The following is a 17,714-nucleotide window of genomic DNA, read 5'->3' on the forward strand; positions in this document are numbered from 1 at the left end:
CGTTTCAACTTTGTTATTGCTTTTTTTCATCTTCCTTCCATATATGATTAAAACTAATTTGTGTTCGCCCAAAGCAATACTTTCGATGAGGTTTGATTTTAGAAACGTGATGCGATGAGCTCGTTTGACCTGATCTGTTCAATGTTTATCATGAATTATTGCCAAACACATAAAAAGTCTAACTAAAACAATACGGGGTTTACTCAAGGCATCTTCAAACTTTTATGGCAAAATGCTAACTGATTGCACTTGGTAATTTTGCCCAAGTCGTTATCACTGCATCGCTTATCGACAAATACAAATTTCTCACACTATATGCAGCATGCTATTGTATTAGACAATAGCATAAACATCACGCTGCTCACGTCTCGTACAAATTTCTCTAACCCTATAATAATTTCATAATTGTTACATTACGTTACATCACAGGTGTATTACATAGGTACAACAGTAGACCTGCAGCTGTCCATCATATTACAGCGTAAGGTACAGAGTGCATAGTGTTGCTTAACAATAGGCAAGTCCGATTTCAGTTAAATGTGAGAAGGGCGTATACTTCACGGTTAACACTGCAAGTCTTAAAAACAACCCTACGCCGGGTATATCCGACTTGGCAATGCTAAGATACAAATCATATAGGCCTACATCTGGGACGATGGAAATAGATGACAAGGGAAATGATGAAAGGCTACTGGAATAAGATGGTACTGGAAAATGACGGTAAACAGTGTTTTGTTTCAAATTTGTAAAATATATTGATTTTGAGATTTGAAAATTCATTTTGCTGACGATCGCCTTTTTAACACTTTCTATTGCTAACCTATAAGCAATAAACTCGGTCTAACTTATAAGCAGGGTTGCCATCGATCTGGACTCAAAAATAAGGACAAACAGGAAACAAGATAAGATTAAAAAGGAACAGAAGTTACTGAACGGAATGTATTCATACGACACGTCAATTTAATGTACAAGGTCACAGGAGAAAGCGAAGTGTCTAAAAAACAGACACTGTTCACGGCAGGCAGGTCTTGCCTAAGTGTACTTTTACTTGCAGGATAGACCTGACTGTCCTTTCACTAAGGCTGTTCTTATCTTATGTACGGTTCTAAATGGCGCACTAAGGTATGTCGAAGTGGCCATTATAGAAAGCTCTGCCCTAAAAATGAGACAAAAATAAGGAGGCAAGTAAAAATAAGGACATTTCTTAGAAATAACAACAAAAATATTTTCTAAGACGCAGACTTTGAAATAAGGACAAATTTTAGAAATAAGGACGGTATGGCAACCCTGCCTATAAGTATAGGAACTGGTAGGAAACAGGAAACGCTATGACTTAATTAGGAGAATCGTATTAGGTGTATGTATAGCATCGAAATGCGTTTTTGGCACGATTAAAACACGCAAAAGGCTGACGTACGTACTTGAATCGTCACATTTGCACATATGGTTGCATATCATCATTTTGCGTTAGTCTATTAGAGTTAAGTCTATTAGCCAAGTGTCAAAAATAACGACAGTTTACGAACAATTATAACTAATTAGTTTCGAGAATCGATAATAACAGAAACGCAAAAAAATAATATATTGTAATACTGTTATATCGCAAATAATTAATATATTATATCACACACATATACTGTATTGTAAATAATTAATTATTCTAATCTAGATTATAATTTTACGTTTACTACGTAGGCCTACATATATTTTCCAATTTGGAAAGGGAACACTGTTTGCCGTTATTTTCCAGTACCGTCATTTTCCAGTACCGATATTTTCCTTGCCACCATTTTCTACTGTTGCCCATATATCCTACCAAATTCTTCAGTCTGCAGCAAGTAACGACTTACTATACTGTAGGCTACTACTTCATTGTTTGGCGCATACAATCCGAAGTCCGAACACAAATTACAATACTCAGACAAACTGATAGAAATTAATAGTCTATGGCTACACTCTACACCACAATTCTTGTCCCAGCCCTCACTGAGTATCGCCATTCCGGTTTTCTTGTCGGTTAATTCTATTCTGCATCCTCACTCAAACAATCACAGCGTGAAATTCTTATTTTTGTGACGACGTTTTGTTTTGTAATATTAACGAATTGTTAGGTCACTCTAACGTGTCAACCAATACTTTTAAAATACTAAAATACAAAAACAGAATATAAGATGGCACTCTGTAGGGTTAACTTTTATTTTTAATTCTTCGACACAAGCTTTCACAAGCATAGGTTTGCTTGAGATGGCCTGTTTTTTAAATACTGTATGTAACCTACAGTAGTTAGTAAAATGGCATTTCATGAAATATTAACTGTCTCCAGCCTAAGCCAAAGTCACACGATGATTGATTTTGTGTTTGTGCATTTTACATTTTATCTTCTGTGTGCAGTAGCGGATTAAGGCGGAGGCTGATGGGGATGCAGCCCTTAGGCCCACAGGCAAAAATAGACAAACCTGAATACAAAAGCCTTTATAAAAGATAAGCATGTGTATCCCCAAAGTCTGTAGGTACGTGGTTTTATGTCAAATCTTTACTTGATTGACATACTGTCAGGCAAGTCCTGTATGGCGAAATGCAAATGAACATGAAACTTACAATATGCCTATGCGGTATTGCAGAATACAAGCAATAGCAGAGTAACATATAGCACCTCAAAGGTTAAATGTTATTTATTTCTATCGATTTTTGCAAGCTTGGTCTTGCTTGTTTAAGTGTTATTATACGAAATATGTAGCTGTGTGAAACTATATTTGGGTTAGACGCGGTGATTGTTTTTTCACAGTCATTGACATTATGGGACATGAATGGTTTTTCAATTGATTTTTTATTTGTATCATAACAGGGAATTGTTCTTTGACCCTGGGAATACAACTAGTGGTACAAAAACTACTTTTTTAAATTACTTCCCAGTGGAAAATTTTATACTGATGTTGGAATGTCTGTAAGTTATTTTGTTTATTTATTTATTCCTGTCCGCCTAAATACCTTTGTCCTTTTTGAACTGAAAAGAGTTTTCGCTGCACTTACTTCGCGATATTTCACTGACTGTTACGGAGCGACCGCCGTAGACGTTTTCAAGTTCTTGCTACAGAGCGTGTATTTCCGTTTCCATTTTGTGGTTTTCCTTGAAATTGTCATCAAAAATATTACAAAGATGATACCTATAAATCGTTATTGCTCAACCCATTGCTGCTTGCTGTCGTGCTTGCAGAATGCAGAAGATAGACACAACCACATGTATGGCAGAACCATTCTTACACACATAACTAATGAATCACTACTTACAAAACTCATGAAAAATATCATGTCATGTGTGGCTTACATTTATTAAACGGCATGTTTGCTTTTCAAAACCAACTTTATTTGCAACTTAAATCTTTAACATCACTTGTTTTCTGTTAAACCAAACTTGGCTCATGAGCGTGGCTCTCATCTGTAGAGCGCGGTGAAGCTGGACTACTTCGCACCAAAGAATTGAAGGGTAGAAAAAAATCGTGCGTATATACGTTCTGTAGAATGCTTAGCAGCATACAAAAACTACAACAAACAAATAGGCCTACCTTGGTTTAAAAAATAAGTTAGGTCGACAAATTATGTAATTTATTGATTCCAGTTAACGAAAAAGCAATAAAAATTGCGTTGACAGGTAATTCCCTAATGTAAAGCGGTAGCTCAACCTCCAAAACCCATTATAACCTATATATATTTTCTTTATAAAACAATCGAAAATTTTAAATATGATTTAAAGAGAATGTGTTGCTTAAATCTTTTTAATAGGGCATTTTTATTACACATTTGGAGTAATAGTTTTTGTAAATGTTCTGTATGCATTTTGTTTTGTACTAAATGGTAGAGAAAAAAATCCGTATAAGCTCCTTGATACCTTGCTCCAATAAAATACTAAACATTAAACAAAGCTTTTAGACCAACGCCTGAAACTTGATTCATCTTTTTCATCAAACTGGAAATTCTTGTTTTTTTTTGAAATAATGGAAACCGTATTGTATTGTATGGTTTATTTATTTCGACATTAAGCATTATACAGCTTTACCAACGCTTACGTTCAAACGATCCAACCATTGACTACCATAAAACGTTTGAAGTTTTATAGTCGTCTATGATCCAACCAACCAATATAGTTTGATATCGATGAGTAGTGAAATGGTGTTTGTTGTTGTTAGATACAGTTCACTTAGCACAGCTGTTCCGAGCTTTGGTTTGGCGGGAGAAGACATGCGATTACCGACTACCGAGCCTGGCTTTATCAACCCTTGCCTCGTTCTTATTGCTGTGTTGATATGTAATAGGATTAGTTTATCTAAAGCTGGCAAGGATAGAAATAAAACAGTCTTTTGTTGATATAGAAAATTAGCAACACTCACGCAAAAGTCCACCGTCTATAAAGCCAGTAAGCTGGACTAATGTTAATGCAATTGAAATCTTCAGAGCTTGTGCTTTGTTACTGCCTTGAAGCTACCAAGCAGCGCTAAGGCATGAAGGTTATGCTACCGGCAGCCTAATTATTTAACAAAAAATGGAATTGGAATGCAAAAATTACAGAACTGGGAATATTTTTTTGGTCTTAGAGGTAAAAGCCTATAGATAGTTACTACATGGATTGAAATACCGCAAAATACCGGTTTATAAACGGTCATCTCACATCTGGCTAAGTTTAATGTAATTTTAAGTGATCTCTTATACTTTTGCACTCTGACTTGAAGGCCTGAATGGTGAGGAGTTTTGAGATAATAGAAAAGAAATTATACGACGTAATAATTCTTCAATACTCGGTCGACGATCTCGATACCTGTGATATGGGATTGGGAGTGGAAGAGTAATAAGAGACCCAATTTACACAAATTTTGGTGTATTGACGTGCGCTAAAGCATCAACTAGGCTATGTTTATGTAGGCCTGTTTTGAATTGGCAAGTTGGTGTTCAAACAACCAACTTTTTTTTATGCGTAATAAATCTTATTTATAATAAATCAGCGAAAAGAAAAAAAAATTGGCAGCATCTATTTCACCGGCAGCTGGTTACCTTATTTGGAAAAATCTACTTCGGTAAATGGCTAGCCGGTTACTCAGTTGGTATTTTCTTACTTCGGTGAAGTAAACACTTATTTTACAAGCGCCGTTTACCGAAGTAGGAAAATACGAATACAGTAAACGGCAATTACGCTGGTCAGTGAATTGAAATGTATGCTAATTTCAACTTAGAACCAATTTTTCCAAAGTCTAAATTAATTTAAAACTAATCCCCTCCGACCCAAACTCTCACCTCTTATGACTAAAGTAAATTGAAAATAAATTTGAACAAAAGAAAAGAAATAAAACAATGGCAAGAATCGAATTCGTGGCCTCCAGCATACAAGCCCCAACGTTAACCACTATGTCATCGCAGCGCCTCCTCGCTGGATAAAACGAGAGTCATAAACCCATTAGCGAAAATCGGCCAGTCACCGTATTGTGATTCTGCAACTTTGGTGAGTGGATGCCAGTGAAATAGTCATTTCGAAAAAAATTAGGCTTGTGCTTTAGCCTTCTGAAGAGATTACATTACCATCATCCATAGTCTGATAGTGGAAAGTGTAGCACCTGCATGCATGAGGTTCATCAATGTGCGCACAAACATTTATATGCATGCCGCTTTAGAATAAATACAAAGACAAACTTGTCACTTGTCAAAAAATTAAGGCTCCAGTGCACGCCATCATGTCAAAGATCACGGCTTTGCACACACGAGTGCTTGTCGAAAACTTCCATACTTTCCAGTTTTGATCATCATAGAGTACCGTTGCACCTGATTGGAAAGTTTGCTAAGTGCTCGGGTGACTAAAATTAATTGTACATATAATCGCTATTATTTCATCTTATTGCACGGGGGATTTCATCCAAAAACAACAAACTTTCAAATCTGGCTGTGTCATAATATCTGTATTTTTCAAGAATTTTTGCACAAAATAACAGACTCATTTAATTACATACAGCATATTAATATAATTTATTGTTTAATAAGCCTATGACAATTGATTTAGATACAAGAAAATCATTTAAGTCCAGCAAACTGTTACCTAAAGCCTTGTGTGCCAATAATGGATTGTGATTATGGATTTGATGAATATGATGTCTTTGAATCTGAACATGCTGATGAGTTTGATATTTTAGATGAATTGGAGGGTGGGTAAATTTTGTTTTACTTTTTGTTGGTAAGCAAGAAATTTTGTTTGTGTTAATGTTGGTTTTCGTGAGTTGTTTGAGTCATTGTGGTTACAACAAATAAAGTTTGCAATTCTGCTTGACATTCAAATTGCTTCAATCTTTGGACTTCAAAGCTAAATTGGCTGGTTTTTACATATGGACAAGGCTTACCTGCTACTTAACGATCGTCATAACATCATTCAAACCCAGAAAGCAATACTGAAGTGTTCTATGTGGTCCCTGTAATAGAACTAAATACTATGATATATATATAATTTTTTAATTGATAGGAAGATCAGAACCACCAAATGCAAGGCCGTCTGCGCCTGTTGAGTGCACAATAGAACTTCCTGATATCAGCCAAAGCACAGCTCCAAAGAAAAGAAGATTGTTTTCCCCTGATGAAAATGAAGATCTTCCTCCTAATTTTCTTGACCCGGATGCATCACTTGTTATTGATGAAGATTTTGGGGAGCAGTGTGAGTTGTCCTTGTTATGAATGCTTTATTTATGTATTTTTTACTCTGGTTCTGCTTAGGTGTGAATTGATTTGTTTTAACTGTATATATGCCTAAATACATGATCTTTTTTCTTTTTATTCAGCACCAAAGCGAAAAAGGACACTCCCTAATGGAAATGTTGAACAAAATGTAAGAAAGCTCAATTTACCAACAACTTTAGATGTGGATAGAGACCTTAAACTGCAAAAGTGAGCAGAAGAATTAGACGTTATACGCTTTGCACATGTGCAAAGCTAAATTGTCTGGACAGTGAAATCTGTATTTTCTTAGTAATTGTTATTTTTTTTAACACTTCTTATTATTTTTGTTTTGTGGAATGATTTCATGCAGGTTGGAGGAGCTAAAGCACAAGAACAACATTTCTACTCCACAGATTTTAGAAAAGATCAGAAAGTTTAAAGAAAATAAAAATAATGCTAAAGAGTTTCTTACAAAAGGTAAACATGCCAAACTGGTACGACAGCATGTTATCACATATGTTGCCATTACAGTAGCATGCTTTCATATATTTTTAAAGTTTTCAACAGGACAACGCTAGACCTTCTGTTGTGAAATGATATTAATGCATATACAGTATGTTACAAAGTGATGATATTAATATCTTTATATTGCCATTTAACTTACTGTATATATTATGTATATACTCAGTTTTACTGATATCATAAACGTGATTTCAATAATAATCGATGGATGATGATGATTATTGTAAAGCAGATACAATGCAGGCCGGAGCTAGACGTGGTCTACAGTTTCAGCTCACAAAGGTCCTAGTGCACCCACCTGTTCACAGTGACTTCATGTCGGCCACGTCATCTGATGGTCAGAGGGTTTATATGAGAATTAAATCCAGCAAACAAAATGAGGTAAAATGATTTCTTAATTTTCTATTGTTTGGCTGCTTAGCGGATATGTTGTACATGTTCACTTTGTGTATGTTTAAAATTGTTTGCTTATGTATCAAACATTTTGAAAATCCCTTAATTGCTTTTCATTTAACTTTTTAACCCTTTCCTTGCGATAACCTCAAAAGGTCTCAAGCACAACTGAGCTCTTGGGGAATTCCCATTCCAGTCGCCTTTTGCCACAGACCATGACTGAGCTGCGTCAGATTATATTTGAACAAGTTGGTATATTTTATAACTTTGTATATTGTATTTGCAGACGTGATTATTTGCGTTTCACAAAACAGTTTAAATAGAATATAAGATAGTTAGATATAAAATACTTGTTTTTTCCTAAAATTGTAGAAAAAATATGACGTTGTAGAAGAATCGAAAAAGATCACAGATGAAATCCGCAGAGCTGCTCTTGCAGGAAGCAGTATCCCCGACTCCTCCGTGGAAGAGGACGTTGATGAGGGAGTTTATAGCGGCGACGACAACTCCACAGATGGGTTGTGGGTGAACAAGTATGCCCCCACTCACTACACCCATCTTCTTAGTGATGAGGTAACTTAACAATGGGCACTCTTTATCTGGAGATCTCACTAACAATATATTGATTGTAAACGATGTCCAACTTTTTTGCTGCAATTACAGTTTAGTGTTTATTTAGTTGTTATGTTTAGAAATAATTTTATAACTGTTTAGCAATGACCACGAAGGGTTTTGTTTGCGTTTGTTCCATGATTGTATGTCTTTACCGATTTGGTGGGCGATTATGCCTTTTTTATTGAATGTGTTGTGGATATATGCATATTATATTAATAGATGAATTTCTTTTTACATAAGAGTGTCAACAGGGCTTTGCTGAGGTGGCTTAAACTGTGGGATAAAGTTGTTTTTGGACGTGATTATCAACCTCGTAAAGCAAAGATCCCGGAACAGCAGAGCAAACAGCAAAAATTTAAAAGCAAGTTTGCAAAATCATATAATGCTGACTCCACAGAAGAGGTAAATCATAATTATTCTTTTTCATAAATCACTTTTTCATATTTTTACATTTAATCATCTCTGATGTAGTTAACCTGAATGGGTTAATGAAATGTTGGCAGACAATTAAGTTCTGTATTCACCAGTAGTGCCTTATATTTGTTGATTGTTATGCCTGGTGGCAACCATGGTATATTTAATCACTGCGTTAAATCTTTAGTCATTGTTGGTAGATGAGTAAATACCGGTATGGTGGTATGTGTAAACTTTTGCATTTGCAATTTAGTTGACATTCAAATTTCTTGTATTCTTTGTATTTTGTTGTCCAGTTTTATCGAGTTTTATCTTGATGCAGGAACTTGATGATACCAAACGTCCTAAAATGAAAGCCGCTTTGCTTTGTGGGCCTCCTGGTCTTGGGAAGACAACGCTAGCCCATATAATCGCAAAACACGCTGGTTATCACATCGTGGAAATGAATGCGAGGTTAATTTATTGCCAGTCTTGAAATACCTGACTTATAGCACCCATTTAACAATCAGAGAAAGTGTAATTGGTCGTGATAATCACTAGAATATGTAAAGCGCCAGACCTGCTAGCTATTGCAGCGAAAACACAGGCTTGTCCATTCCAGCTGACTAATTGCTTTCTTTGTGCAAGTTTGAGGTTACGTGATCTATGTGGTCTCTTACCTCCAAAATCAATTTGTTTGACAATAAATTTTGTGTTAGTGCTGCTTAACGTTAACAATAACTTTGACAAATAAATCATGCTGCGAATATTTTCATGATCAAGTCTGTAAATTGTATATTGGCAACAAGACCATAATTTAGCTGGATGATATGATAGGTTGGAGAAGGTTAGTTCGGCGTTATTGTGAGATTAAATCCTTACTTTCCATTTATCACATTTCTTATTGACCTTTGTGGAAAGACATTGGTTGCAGTACAACATCAAAACAGCAAAACATTCTGAATTGTTGCAGTGATGATCGAAGTGCCGAAGTTTTTAAGAAGAAACTCGAACAAACAACTCAAATGAAGTCTGTTCTAGGATCTGATCACAAACCCAACTGTCTTATAATTGACGAAATTGATGGTGCCCCACAAGTACGCATAATTGCATATATATATATATATATATACTGTATATATAGATATCTTATGTTGTTTGCTACTATTATAACTTTGACATGAATATGTACAGTACTTCGGTTTTTTCCAGTTTTTCACAGAGCTTTAGGTGTTCTTTTGCAAATTGCTTTAGCCTCGGTTCTGCATTTTGTATTTTTACGCTAATTTATTTTATAGGCAGCAATTAACGTGTTACTCAATGCTATGAACAAAACTAGAAAGGATGAGGGTAAGAAAAAGAAACCCAGGAAGGAAGTCGGTGGTATTTTACAGCGTCCAATCATATGTATTTGCAATGACCTGTGAGTTAACTTACACAATCAATGACAGTTGAAACATTATTAAGAATTAAGTTTAACATTTACCTAGTAAAGCAGTGCTATGAATAAACTACAGTTTCAGTTAATTTTATTTTTTACTTTGAGTTTTATGAGTTGTTAATTATTTGTTATATTTTTAAAATGTTTCTTATAGATATGTGCCAGCTTTGAGGCAGCTTCGACAACAGAGCTATGTGTTACAGTTCCCACAAACAACAAGTTCAAGGCTTGCTTCTAGGCTTAAACAGGTTCTTGTTATTCCAAGTTCGAACAAGATTTACTCACAAATTTACCTGTTTCATTACATATCGTTGTTATTTTTTTTGATGTTTTTATGTTAACTTCTATTAAGTTTCAGGAAAAAATTCGTTTTTTCCAAAATTTAGGCTTTGTCCTCATTTTTTTATCGTCCTTGAATATTCATACAACATATAGGCTTTTATACCCCGGTTACTAAAACAAAAAAGCTGTTAATATCACGAATACTATTGCTTTAACATAGATGTGCTCTTCTCAACGACTTCAATGTGAAATGTCAAGCCTTTTTGCACTCTGTGAGAAATCAGGCAATGACATTAGAGCGTGCATTAACACTTTGCAGTTTGTTCAATCAAAGGGAGAAAACAGGTACAAGGCCTTGATGTCCATTCCATATCTCCATTCTTTTACTTTGTTGCATGGCAAAATAATACTGTATGTTAAACCTATGCAATTATGCATATGATATATTTCCAGTGTGTATTGCACTTAATTCTTAAAAGCTCTATGAGGAAAAAATAATGTAAATTAACTAGATTATTTTTAGTTTAGACATGAATAAATCTTACACACTGTGTTTCAATTCATCTTCAACTCAGATTCAGCACTGATATGATCAAAAACCTTTCAATTGGTCAAAAAGACCAACACAAGTCTGTGTTTTATGTTTGGAACGAAATTTTCCAACAACCAAAAAATAAACGGTAAATTCATGTCAAGCCATTAATCTTTGATCTCATTGGAAGACATTTTTAATTGTTATACAAATCTCTTTGTATCTTCGTTTACGTTTTTCTCATCGGCAATAGAAAAATGGACATGGACTCGCAGAATCTCCAGCAATCACTTTCTGATGTCCATAAACTCAGTCAATTCTCTGCCAGATTCTATCACATCCATAGCACAGTCACAGCTAATGGAGAGTATGAGAAAACTCTGCAGGTAAAATTTTCATTTAACTTTTAAAATAATTATTTCTGTTTTCTCTTTTGGCGTAAATAGCTTAAGACTAAGTTACTGTTGCAAGTTGACGTGAATCTTAAACATCCAATTTATGTTAGACAATTATAATGGAGCAATTAACCGTAGTAGATGACTGCTAATTGATCAGTTAATCATCAAATGATTTTTGCATTATAAATAGCATTATTCTCAAGTTACTATAATCGATTATTCCTCAATTATGATTTTACAGTTATGATAGTTTAGTCAATAATTGTAAATTATTATAAACTTAAGTCGATTAGTTAGCTTTAGCAACCGATTCATTCTTGTATTATGTTACCACGTCTCTGCAGGGTGTATTTGATAATTTTCTCCTCATGAAGTACAAAGACTCCGGGATGCAGGCACTCAACAAGGGATGCGAGTGGTTGCTCCTCCACGACCAGCTCTCACTGGAGACGATGAGCCATCAAGAGTGGATCCTTATGAGTTACACTCCATATCTCTTTGTTAGTTTTCATTTTCTGTTTTCTTGTCTCACTCCACCAAGAATACTCTTCCCTCAAAAGACACATGAGGTAAGCAAAAGATTATCCAGATGCAAAGCCTAAATATTCAATTAAATTTTATCACTTAATGTCAAATTTAGCTGTTTGCTGATAATGTGATGGTAATGATGCAGTGATATTTTATTTATTTTTTTTAACAATTTACATAATGTCAATTTGCTTGAACTTATTGACTTTTCAGCCGTTGATTATAATTATTAATGAAACTTGGGTAACAATAATACTAATTGGCAATACCAGTTACATTATTAGCTCGTTAAAGTAGAATATGCATTTGCAACTTCTGTTCTGTAGTTGTTATAGAGACCAAATTTCACGATTGTCCCTTTCAGTGCCGACTCCTATCGCTGTGTCATTATTATGATACAAGTGTTAATTCGCATTAATAGTTAAAGCATTTATCTTTAAGCACAGTCTTCTTTTGTCTTCTAAATTTCTAGAATAGGCAAAAGCTTCAGAAGAGTGTAAATTTACTTTCGAGCATGTACAGTGACATGTCGCCAACTACGCGATGCTTCACTTCGCCCAATGTTGCAATACTTGACACTGTGCCCTACCTCATGGCCATTATGACGTCCAACCTTCGCCCGGTAGGTGGCAGCAAAGAATATTTCTTTGACCATGGCTAAACAGTAGTCATTTATTTTACGGTTTTAACTATAGCTGTCGTTTGATTGTTTCATAAAGTAATTATTTACAAAAACTGTAGCTAAAGCCAGCCATTGCTCTAAGTGCAATAGATAAAATTTGACAAGCAGAAATATATTCAGGTCAACATGCAACTGTATAGCCCCGCAGAGAGAAAACAATTAAGCGACCTCGTTTCATCAATGCTTGCGTATAACTTAACCTACAGGCAGGAAAGGAACCAGGAGGGCCAGTATACCTATGTTTTGGAACCGTAAGTCGAAAATTCTGTGATTTACCTGGACATTTTTCTATCGCCTAATTATGTTAGGGCGTAATTATTATTGGTGTAGTTTAAATAGATAACGGCGAATTTGTAGAACTTGGAACAATTTTTTGTATGGGTGCTTTCAGATTATTTTTATGATTATGATAACTTACCCGATACTTAAGTTGTAGGATATTTGCTAAACTTTGCTTGCCCGTTCAACATTGAATTTTTTGCAAATGTATAATTACATCGTTTTAACTGTGCGTTGGCTTGTTTGCAGAAATATGTGCGACGTCTGCCACTTCGTCGAAGAAGGATCAGGCGCCAGGAAGCAACTCTCCTACGCGGTCAAGCAAATAATTTCGAAGGAGGTTGAAATGGAAAGAATGCGGCGAAGTGAACGCCTCCTAACTGACAAGGAAGATCGACCCGAAAAAGAGGTGATCATGATGTCATAATTTAATTATTACGCGCCGTCGTATATCGTCAGTTTGGCGCTGATGTTTTATGCTATTGTAATACTGTACAATACTTAGAAGTGGGGAGTAGACTGATACTAAAATTTTGTTACAAAACATTTTTGTTAGGATATGTTTTAAAATTTGTTTTTTATTACTACCGCTGGACGGCGCTCTTGAGTCGATAAATCATAGATTTTTGGTCGTTTCAAACAGAATTCAGCTAAAAAGGCAGAGAAAGAAAAGAAGTCTACAGGAAAAGAACTTCCAAATCATTTGCAAAGGTTGACAACCAACATGAATACAGTTGTTGTGCCTACCGATAAGGTGAGATTTCATGACTGAATGCGAAACCATAAAATTAATCAAAGCATAGAAAATTATGTTACATGAATGTACTATTTTAAATGCGATAAGTGAATATGCAACAAGGCATTTCTGTTAAGTATTTAGTGTTATCGTGAAACATTAATTAGGTTGTGTATCTCTTCATCTCTTCATTGCTTTCATTTTTTATTGCAGCCGGTTCGAAATTTTTTTAGTAAGTTTACCAAAGTGAAGCGAGTCGACGAAAACGGCGTCACCAAGCGTAAGTGTAACCCATTTAAATGTATTGCTGTTACTTAACCACATAACAATTTGACATCGTAAAAACGTGTTTTGATGGTGATTGGAATTCCGTTTAAATTTGAAAATTGTTTTTACCAGTTTCAAGTTAAAAAATCGTTCTCTGTCTCATGCGAGCGTAAAGCACGTTTCTCCGGCTCATTCAGTTTAATATCAAGGATTTTAATGTTATGAATTTAGGATATTCGAACCAAGAATGCGGAGAGAATGTCTGTAAAATGCGTTTTCTCTGTTAGAAATTACTTATTGCGTTGTTAGGCCGACATTTAAACAACTAACTTACTTGATATCTTAATTTCAAACGTCGTTGTAAATCAAAATATTAGTTATTGATTATTTAAATTCCGCCGCAATAATATTTTGATGCACCGGCTACATCTGAACCTTTCAACCCAACACGTGCCCCGCTGTGTAATCTTAGCACGTATGTAAACGTCACCCCCGCAATGCAAAGGCCTGTATTCGTGACCGCACTAAACAATGAGATTCATTGTGCTAATTTCTTGCAATTACTTAACTTGGTTTTCTTCAATTTATTTTCCATTGTCTGTTCACCTGCGTCAACTACAGTGTTAAACAAACACCGCTGCCAAAGCAAAGTTTACCAGGTAGTAAGAATACTGTTCGGTCAACTCAAATCTCCTATTGCAATGATCGGTAATGGGTTTGAAGAAATTGTTACGTCACAATGCAAATGTTATCGTGAAATTTCTTATCAAATCTTTAATCCAAGGCAAACTGTTGCTTGTATTTAACTTCGTTGATATGTGTGTTGTCATCTGGCATGTAATTTATGATGGACTATATTAATATCTGAGGCTAATTTCCAAAGTATTTTTATCGATCTGGTCGCTAAATTTAGAAAGAATTTAGTTCGCTAAAGAAATTCTCATAAAAAATTAATTAACCTGACGCGATTTTACGCGGTTTTACCTGAAAACTGGTTGTAAATCATTGTTATCTTTGGGCAGATGCGACATAGTTTGGAAATATAATATAATTTCATCAATGCAAAGCTGAAGTTACCGGCGCAATTCTTGAATAGTTATTATTATCCTTCTAAGTAAACCACCAGCATTGAACTTAATATGCTTAATATCGTTGGGAACTGAGGGACCAACAAACCACGTTACAAACGCAAGCGTTATGTAATGCCGAACTCAGTTTCAATGCAATATGAGCAGAATAGAATGATTTCTAGTTTCTTGGTTGTTTTCTTATTTGTTCTTCGACTAACTCCAATTATTTTGGTTTTAAGATTAAGCTGAATTGGGCGAAATAAAATTTTGATTGAGGCGCACAACGTTTTAAAACCAAACTTGTGAATATTGGCGAAAGACATCTTAAAATTTGGGGTATTTTTCAGTAGGCCTGAGTCCCAATTTCCTCTCAAAAACTGTTTCATGAACGCCCGGAATCTTTGTCTTGCATAATTGTTGCACTGTAAACACGGGTTAATCTTTAAGGCGTGAAATATACTCGGCGCGGTACTTTGGTCTGTTTATTGTGTAAATAGGACACCCGGTAATCTCTCTAATCCTATAAAAGAAACCGCATTTATCCGCTAATCTGTTTTTACTAATCTGTCTAATCTTAATATTCTAAACTTTGTTTGAACAACAGGATCCTTAACTTATTGACTGACTTATCATAAAGACTTTGAAACGGTAGGAAATCGCCATCGCTACGCTAATATCGAGTAATTAATAGCCTATAGTTAGCGTAACACTTAAAACCCCGCACCTAGAAAAACAACAACACCTGTTAACTGGTTTAGCTTGGATTTTGTAAAACTTTCCTATTCCATTTAGTCAATTTTTCAAAGAATCGCTTTAAACAACTTTTAGTTAAGTAAGTGCTTCCGGATGTTATGATTTATTCTTTAAATCATGATTTATGACTTGCGGTTGAGAAAAAACATATTCTGCTGTTAAACCTCCCATAATTGTTAAGCTATTATGACGTCATAGTGTGTTTTATTTTACCAGCTTCAAAGAAATCTGTTGAAGTCAAGGATCCGGGCATCGGCAATAGCCAGCTGTGGTACAAGTACAACGAAGGCTTCTCTAACGCGGTGAGGCGGAAGGTTTACGTGAAGGATTTCTTATAACTTGTCTTTCATATTTTGCGTTTGCCAATACGTCACAATGCTCTTTCACGCATGGGTGAACCTTGCTGTCACGTTTTCAAGATCCGGTGAAGTTAAAGTAACGCCGTTTCGACCTTTTGTGCACTGCAGATGCTTTTCACGGATTTCTTGTTTTAGAGACGGCATCGCTTCGAGGTATTTGTATCGCATTTAGCGGAACCGAACCGCTGTTTATTGTTTGGTGTCGCCTAAAATTAACTTCAGAATTTCTGTGGGAATATCCATGGCTTGTATTGCTATTTCGTATTTATCCGGCTAAACTCTTTCGTTTTGATAAAATAAAGATTTATTACAAGTTTCATTACACTCCTATAGCTAGATACAAGACCGGAAAAGTTGAATTTTCTGGGACATCATATGCTTAAAAGTCGCCTACACCAGGAAGGCAACATTGTAAAACGTACTGGAGCACGAAGCTCCAACGTATCCCGGTAAATTAAGTCTGTGACCGTACTCATGGCTTAAAAATTTACGCAACATTTTGAAAACTTCGCGTTAACAACAAGAAAGCATTAACCTGGATATTTTAGTTATGTGGACCGCAAACCTACGCTGTAAAACAACCCGAGTTCTAAGCAACTGTTCCGAACCCTCTCAGTGTTACTTTCAACTATTTTACGGGTGACATGCGACGTGATGAGCACCATTGCTATTTTTATTGTCATGGGGCCGGTCGTTATGCTAGCGTCTGCGTCAGAGTGGGATTAGCGATAGTGATTAGTTTCATAACTTGACCATAAACTGCATTTGTTGTTCGCTGGTTACATGCTTTATGTAACATGCAGTGATCCATACCCATCGCTTCAGTTTTCCAAATATGCACGCGACTGTTTTAACTTTAAACACCGGTCTTTGTGTAAGGGATCTACTCCAATTTTGGGCAATTTGTGTGAATTTATCGGTGCAAATTTTATTGAGTTTGCCAGGAGAGAAATAAATGCGCTTTCTACTGTTGATTTCGAACGGGCGTGTAAGACTGTTATAGGCCTACTGGAATAGCTACCCATACTGCATGCACAAGAAATAGTCTTACAGGAATTACATCCTGTCTATAAATGCAATATTTTAGGTTAATGTCAAGGATTTGGTTTATATTTGATACATTGGTGTGGATCAAAGCTTAAACAATTGTGTATGTGAGGATTCCTTATAGCGGTGTTGATTATTTAGGCGCTGAAGTCAAGGATACGATTTCGGTCCCAAACCGAACCCAAATGTGCCAAACCCTTGTCTTACAAATTGCGATCCAATTTTAGGTTGAAGCTCGTTTTTGACTATGGTGCGCCTAAACACACCTGCGGTTGTTTTCGGCTTGTCGTACAATCTTTTGCTTAATAGTCTTGGGTGGCTGGTTTATTTATCATGGAGATATAAACCGAAAATTTAATATCACGGGCAAGCCTATATCACCTGCGTTGATTCTTATCGACCGGTTAAAGCCGGCAAGTTTTTAACAATGTTTATGTAAATCTAATGACATACACATCTAAATTATTAGTTTTTCGACAGGCGATTTCACGCATATAAAATTACATGAACAGCGTACGTACCTGCTATGTCAGGAAATGGACGATAACCTATTTGTCCACCTAATGTATCCAACAAACGAGCCTAACGACATTCTGCAGGTGGTACGATTGCCTCGTCAACAGGCGGATTAGATTTGTTTTCAAGTTGGGCTGTAAATTGCTTTCAGTGAACTCGAATAATTTTTGTAACAGTCATCCAGATAAGGGACTTTAATCACTTTTTCAAACCTATT

The 17,714-nt window shown here is 35.6% G+C and overlaps 1 protein-coding gene across 3 annotated transcripts; it reads left to right on the top strand.

The window, feature by feature from the left end:
- The first annotated feature begins 4,354 nt into the window (after window positions 1-4,354).
- On the top strand, window positions 4,355-16,251 carry LOC143451616 (chromosome transmission fidelity protein 18 homolog). Of its 3 annotated transcripts, XM_076952319.1 has the most exons (24): window positions 4,355-4,591; window positions 6,041-6,182; window positions 6,494-6,682; window positions 6,807-6,912; window positions 7,055-7,161; window positions 7,436-7,587; window positions 7,755-7,847; window positions 7,972-8,172; window positions 8,455-8,616; window positions 8,951-9,081; window positions 9,581-9,704; window positions 9,906-10,030; window positions 10,203-10,296; window positions 10,551-10,675; window positions 10,906-11,010; window positions 11,116-11,248; window positions 11,605-11,829; window positions 12,261-12,410; window positions 12,591-12,721; window positions 12,999-13,158; window positions 13,393-13,503; window positions 13,699-13,765; window positions 15,792-15,877; window positions 15,995-16,251. In XM_076952319.1, exons 1-24 carry the CDS (start codon window positions 4,538-4,540, stop codon window positions 16,001-16,003), a joined length of 2,982 nt encoding a protein of 993 aa, XP_076808434.1. In that variant the 5' UTR covers window positions 4,355-4,537; the 3' UTR covers window positions 16,004-16,251. The 3 variants fall into 3 exon arrangements, with proteins under 3 accessions (XP_076808434.1, XP_076808431.1, XP_076808433.1); XM_076952316.1 differs by having other exon boundaries at window positions 4,356-4,591; window positions 15,792-16,251; XM_076952318.1 differs by having other exon boundaries at window positions 4,356-4,591; window positions 7,439-7,587; window positions 15,792-16,251.
- Window positions 16,252-17,714: the final 1,463 nt, after the last annotated feature.

Source organism: Clavelina lepadiformis, chromosome 4 (assembly GCF_947623445.1).
Source record: "Clavelina lepadiformis chromosome 4, kaClaLepa1.1, whole genome shotgun sequence".
Lineage (NCBI taxonomy): Eukaryota > Metazoa > Chordata > Ascidiacea > Aplousobranchia > Clavelinidae > Clavelina > Clavelina lepadiformis.